Consider the following 6,755-nt stretch of genomic DNA (forward strand, 5'->3'; position numbering starts at 1 on the left):
TGTGTGTGTGTGTGTGTGTGTGTGTGTGTGTGTGTGTGTGTGTGTGTTGTAATTGAGCAGTGGGATGGGGTTAGCAAAACCTAATCAATTTTTGAAAAGATCGGTGAGTCAAAAATCATTGTATTTTTATATCTTCAGGTATTCAGTTGTGGAAATGGTCTAACTGATGATATCAGGTGCTTTCTGCATATTTTGCTCTTGAAACCTATGGGCTCAGTATTCAGGACAATATTGTTTAAATGTAAAACTCCTTCCAAATAAAAGCTTTCTTTAGTAGGGCTTTTCTTCCATATATACTAGTTGCTGATCATTCTGGAAATCATGTGATTATTGCTATGATTTCCATTACTTTTGGATTTAAATTAAGTTTTATGGAACATTGTTCTATTTTTTAATCTAAAATTTTAAGGTCTATCACATAAACCAATTTATCTCTGAAAAGGAAATTTCAGGCAGAAGTTTCATTGTTAGTTATTCAAAGGATTTCCAAATGGGTCAGAAGTGAACAATAGCATCTATTTAACAGGGGTAAGAACCTGTGGCCTCGAGATCACATGTGGCCCTCTAGGTCCTCAAGTGCAACCCTTAAACTTCACAGAACAAATTCCCTTAATAAAAGGATTTGTTCAGTAAAACTTGGACTCAATCAAAAGATGATACCCAAAGACCTAGAAGGCCACAGATTTCCCACCCCTAAATATTATTTTTTAAAATAATGTTTTGTTAATGTCTGCTATCTTTATATGACATTCATTTCCTACTGTTCTTCCAGATTTAACCCTTCTTTTTTTTTTTTACAAGGGCGTCTGTTACAGATTCTATATTTGACCATGTTTACCAAATTTTACCCTAGTAGTAGTCGTCCCTTACCTCTCTGCCAAGAGGGAGAAGGTGTGCTTCATGATCTTTGTTTTTTTCCTACTACTCATGGTCCAATTCAGAGTTCCTTTTAGTGATTTTTAAAAATTTACATTGTTTTACTCACTGTGTATATTGTTCTCTAGTTCTGATTTTGCTCTGCATTAATTCATACAAATCTTCCCGTAGTCATCATTTTTTGCTGCACAATAATATTTAAGTATATTCTTTATTGTGTTAGGAATTTATTTGAATTCTTTACACATTTGCTCCCAACAATAAGACTATCATAATAAGATGTCACAATTTACTCTTATAAGCCCTAGATAAATCTAAACAAAAAATTAACGAGAAGAAAGTTAATGACACGAATAGAATTTTGGAAAAATTAGATGTGATTGACCTTTAGCAATTATTGAGTAGAAATAGGAGTATTTGTGTTTCTCAGCTGTGTGTAGCATCTTTACAAAAATTGAGCATGTCTTAGGACACAAAAATCTAACAGATGCAGAAAAGCAGAAATATTATACATGTTCTTTACTGATTATAATAGAACAAAATCATATCAAAGAGTCATTAAAAAGTTTTAAAAATCAGTGAGAGACTAAATAACAATCCTAAAAAATTATTGGGTCAATGAAGAAATCATAGAAGCAATAGAAAATTTCATTAAAGATAATGACAATGATGAAGAAAATGTTCCAAAATTTTGGAGATACAACCAAAGTGCTTCTTAGGGGGATATTTTATTAACAAAAAAAAAAAGAGAAAGAACAAATCAATGAATTGGGAACACAACTAAAAATACTAAAAAATAAGTAAATTAAAAACCTTTGAATATATTCAAATACCATCATTTTCTAGCCATTCCCTGCCTGTTTTTTGCTACCACAAGGAGTCAATAGCATCTATTCTTGCTAAAGATCTTTCTAGGGACCTTTGGATAATCTTATCACTGATTTACTGGAAGTCTCTTCTTTGTATTTTTCTAATGGTCTCAGAATTCTTGTACAGCGTATGTAGTTGAATGTCACCTGGGAGGTGATGGTCAGCCATGCTGCTTTTCTTCCTATACAGTGGCTCAAGACTGGGCAAGATTCATCATTATGATACTCGAGCAGCTCAGCACCACATTGGAACACTTTGCCATAAGCAATCTATATGTGCCCTGAAGTGGTCACCAGATGGTAAGCTGCTTTCCAGTGGTTGTATTGATGGGCTATTGAATATATGGCCTTATGATCCTGGCGCCAAATCCTGTCAGCCACTGAAAGCTCTGCATCATCCTACAGCAGTTAAGGTAAAAAAGTCAAAAGCTCTTTTTGGTTAGAGTGTTCATTTCAACAAATTGAGGTAGCTAGATGGTATAGTGGGTAGAGTGGCAGGTCTGGAGTCAGGAAGACTCATCTTTGTGAGTTTGAATCTGGCCTCGGGTACTTACTAACTGTGTGACCCTGTACAAGTCACGTCACCCCGTTTGTCTCAGTTTCCTCATCTGTAAAATGAGCTGGAGAAGGAAATGGCAAAACACTCTAGTATCTTTGCCAAGAAACTTCCCCCAAAGAGGTTATGAAGAATCAGACAAGATTGTAAAAGGACTAATCAAAAACTTCAACAAATGCAATTTGATTAATGTTTATTAAGTACTTATTACATATTAGTCACTGAGGGTACAAAAATAAATGACAAAAATAGAAAGTATACACCCTCAGCCTTTAAGGAGCTTATTCTCACTAACAAACCCCCCTCCCATTCTACGTCATAATAGCTTACATTTATATAACAATTCAAGACTTGCAAAGTGTTTTACATACATTAACTAATTTTCTTCCCCCAATAGTCCTGTGAGGTCAATGCTGCAGGTATTACTAGGCCTATGTTATAAATGAGGAAGAATAAACTCAGGGCAGTCATATGATTTGCCCATGGTCACATGGCCAATAAGTATGGTTTGATTCACCATCCCTCTTGACTTCAAGTCCAGAATTATTTCCGTTATACTATGTCATATTCCTCCAAAGTATAATACTTTAGCCTGTGATAGGGGAAAGACAGTGGTTTCAGACTCAAAGAGCAATGGCAGGGTGGGAAGGGGAGAGAGTAGTAACCCATGGATAAGGATCCCTGTGGGTGAATATTGAGTTAGAAAACCAAATAGTAGCATGATGTGTGCTTTTATTATATTTCTGCTCATTTTGTTAACTACTTCTCTGTTTGATTTTAATCTAGTATTGCAGCATTGAGGAGTGTTGGGCTGCACCTGGCCATGGGTTGTTATTGATGTTGTTGTCTGTCCTTTGTTCTCAGAGAGGACCATGACATCAGGGAGGTGATGTCATGACTTGCAAGTGAATTAGATTTAAGTGAGGCAGGGCTGTGCAAAGTCACCAGCCTCACTTTCTCCTCCAGAGCCATCTGGGTCTAGTGGAAAGACATAGATCAGAATAACTGGACTTGGTCCCAGATACAATGGGAGACCTTGGCATTTTTAAACTAAGGTCTTTCCCAGGTCTCAATTTGACTGAGGCAATGCCCATTCAGTGATTAAGGCTAGGTAAGAAATAAGGCAAAGAATGGCCTGTTTTACCTAAGGAAAAAAAAAATCGATCTGGGAGGGGAAAATCCTCAGGGTTTCTGGCCAAAACACAAACAATTATGATTTATACTCACTCTGAGTCATCGGGGCCCAAACAATGACCAACTGAGACTTAGGCTGGCACCTATTATTGACCAGTCAGTGAGAGTCAGAATGATTTGGGTTTAAGGCATGGTCCTTGAGAAAGAAATCTAGACAGTAAACCCCATGCCATCTTGTGAGGTTTCAATGATCAAAATTTATATTCCTTTGGGCAGAGCACCTACATGTTTATAGAAAGGAAGAGAGAACTTTTGGCTAGGCAGATATTGAGGGGGTGGTTCCTGGGATAGGTCTTGAAGAGATGGAAGTATCTCAACAAGCAGAGATGACTAGGGTGGTGTCTGTGGATGTGGAAATAGGAGAGTGCAGGATGAGACCAGGGACTAGATAGAAACCCTGGAATATGGCAAATATGTGAAAGAAATATAAAATAAACTTGGAGACAGATTTTCAAGGGCCTTAAATTCCATGCTAAAGAGATTGTATTATATTCTAGGAGTCACTGAAAGTTCCTGAACATGGTTCTTGTGACCAGACTGATATGAGTAGAGCCCTGTATTAACTTGAGGCAGTGGGGATGGAATGCCCTTCATATGTAAGGAGCTAAAATCTCTTCTGTCTAAGGAAATCTCTCTGGAGGGGTAGCCTCCAGTTGTAATCTACAAGTAAAAGGATATAACACAAAATATTAATCATTAATATTCAATACGAAACAAATTAAGTGGCTGCTATTTCCATTATATAACAGTGGGACTAAATGGTAGCAAAGAAAGAACAGAGACACTCTGAGCATAAACACAGTAAATGCTGGGTGTTGCCAGTCTGTAGCAAGAGCTCTGTTTTCTCCTTTAATTCCTTCTTCTTAGGAAGAATTGAGATAAAATTCTGCAGTAGTGGGGTACTTTGCTGTTGCTGCTTCCTTTTCCTACTCAATCATGGCACAGAGTTTTCATCACTAAGAGGGATTTGGGGTCATCTCACCAAACCTGGTCCTGTCATCACCACACACAGTCTCTGTGGGCACAATAGGAATTGCATTGTTAATAGGTGCAGTAGTTATGGTTACCTCTCAGTCTTTGTATGAAATATCAGGTGGGCAAAAATCAGAATACCAGCCAAGTAGCGCTGTTTTGTTTTGTTTTGTTTTTCTTCTAAAAAAATCCACCTGGTGCCAAGATGGAAGACAAACTCCCAGATTCTGAGGTGGCTTGTTTCTCTTCTGAATTCTTTCTCCCAGAAATCTCTTACGAAAGGCACAGAAATCCCTGTCTTACAGTTCAGTGCTGCTGGATCCTGGGGAAGCATCTTCATTTCTCATCTCCATCCTGATGCTGATAAAGGGTTCCATTAGGAAGATTATTTCTGGCAGCTGTGTAAAGAAGGACACATTGATGACTGGAGAGACTAGTCTGGAGGCAGAGAGCCTGTTTAGAAGGTTATTACAGTAATTCTGGCAAAAGATGATATAGGCCTGAGACTAAGGTGTTTTCAGTATATGTAGAGAAGAGAGGACAGATGGAAGAGAAATTGGGGATGTGGCTTTCACAGTGATAGCTGATTGGATTTGGGAGGTGAGAGAGAAGGAGTGAAAAAAGACCAAGGTTTTGAGTCTGGATGACTAGAACTATGTTCTAGAACAGTGTCATCAGCAGTGATGAAGAAGTTTGGAGAAGGACTGGGTTTGGAAGGAAGAGAAGATGGGGAGTTCTTTTTTGAAACCTTTAATTTGGGATGCTGGCTGGATACTCGGGTGGAGATGTCTACCAGACAATTGTAGATAGAAGGCTGCTGCTCAGGTAAGAGAAGAGTCTGACATAAAGATTTTGTAGTTATTTATATAGAAGTAATCATGGTAGTAGATGAGTTTGTCAAAGGAGAGGAGTGAGGAGGCATGAGGACAGAGCCTTGGTGGACACTACACTTAGGGGGTGTGAAGGGGACAATGAGTCCGCAAAGCCTACCCAGGGGTTAGGAGTGGTTCTATAGGTATGAGGCAAATCAAGAAGAGGCAGTGTCTTGGAAACCAGGAAGGAGAGCATATAAGCAAAGGAGGAGATAGTCAACAGTATCAAAAGCAGAAAAATTAAGGAAGCATATTTTTGGACTGGATCTGGGATTTCATTGGTATTAGAAACTCTTGATGATGAAACCCTGTCCACCAGTAAGGTCCAGCACCTGCTTCTTCAACTTATGGTTTTGGAGAATTTCCTGGGGCACAGAAAAATTAAATGACGTGCCTAGGGTCACCCAGCCAAAGTCTTGCAGAGGCTGAACTTGAAGAGGCGGCATGACATTGATAGAGTGCTGTCCGAGTCAGGAAAATCTGGGTTCAAATTCTGCTTTTGAAATTTACCACTATATGACCATGAACAAGTCCCATAACCTTTTTAAAGCCTTCTTCAATTGTAAAGTCAGGAGGTTGGATGAGATGGTGTCTCAGGTCTCCATTAGCTGTAAATCTGTGCACCAAAATCTTCCTGGCTCCAGGACTGACTCTCTACTTGCTGTGCCATTCTGCTTCTCTAAGAAAGATTGGAAACATGGAATTAAAGTAGAGTGGTTGGGACTGAGGAATGAATGAGAGGTGAGAGAGCAGAAGTAAGAGTCAGACTACTCTTTCTGGACTATTAACAGTGAAGCAGGGGCAGCCTTGAGCATGTGCATAGAAAGCAGAGAAGGATGCAGGAGAAAGGGAGAGATTGAAGACAAGAGAGAATGATTGATGGAGTAAGCCCCAGAGGAGATGAAAGGTCATGGGATCCAGGGCACAATTGGAGTGATTTGTTTGTTCACCCTTGGTTTTTGAAGAGGACCAATGATGTCAAGAGGGTGATGTCTTGACTTGCCAGTGAGTTGGATTTAAGTGAGGCAGAGCCATGCAGAGCCATCTGCCCCACTTTCTCCTCCAGAGTCATTGGAGTCTGGTAGCATTAGCTTTGACAAGGAGGCAGACCACCTTATACTTTGAGGCCAAAGGGAAGGAAGAAAGGAACGGTGAAGAAGTAGATTTGGAAGAGTAGAAGAAGAGATGAGATGAGGACGTTCATGATGGATGGCTTTGGTCTTCTTAGGAAAGTAGCGGGTAAGATTGTGATGAGAAAGGGTGATGGAGATGGAGCTGGGGGCTGGAGGAGAGAAGTTTGTAATGGCAGTCCTGAGGAATGTGTCATGGAGTCAGAGAGTGATGGAAGAGCTGAGGTGCGTAACAGGTGGGGGTCAGCATGTGGTGTTCTCCCCACTTGCAGCTCCTGTTCTCTGA

General features: G+C 39.6%; 1 protein-coding gene across 1 annotated transcript in view; it reads left to right on the forward strand.

Moving 5' to 3' along the window:
- Positions 1–6,755, forward strand: part of CDC20B (cell division cycle 20B) — a 76,048-nt gene that overhangs the window by 61,583 nt on the left and 7,710 nt on the right. The window contains exon 10 of the mRNA XM_069096544.1: positions 1,936–2,158. Coding sequence (XP_068952645.1) covers positions 1,936–2,158 — 223 coding nt within the window. The remainder of the gene's footprint in view (positions 1–1,935; positions 2,159–6,755) is intronic.

Source organism: Petaurus breviceps, unplaced genomic scaffold, assembly GCF_028583685.1.
Source record: "Petaurus breviceps papuanus isolate PSGF00001 unplaced genomic scaffold, PetGlider_PUasm1.0 229, whole genome shotgun sequence".
Lineage (NCBI taxonomy): Eukaryota > Metazoa > Chordata > Mammalia > Diprotodontia > Petauridae > Petaurus > Petaurus breviceps.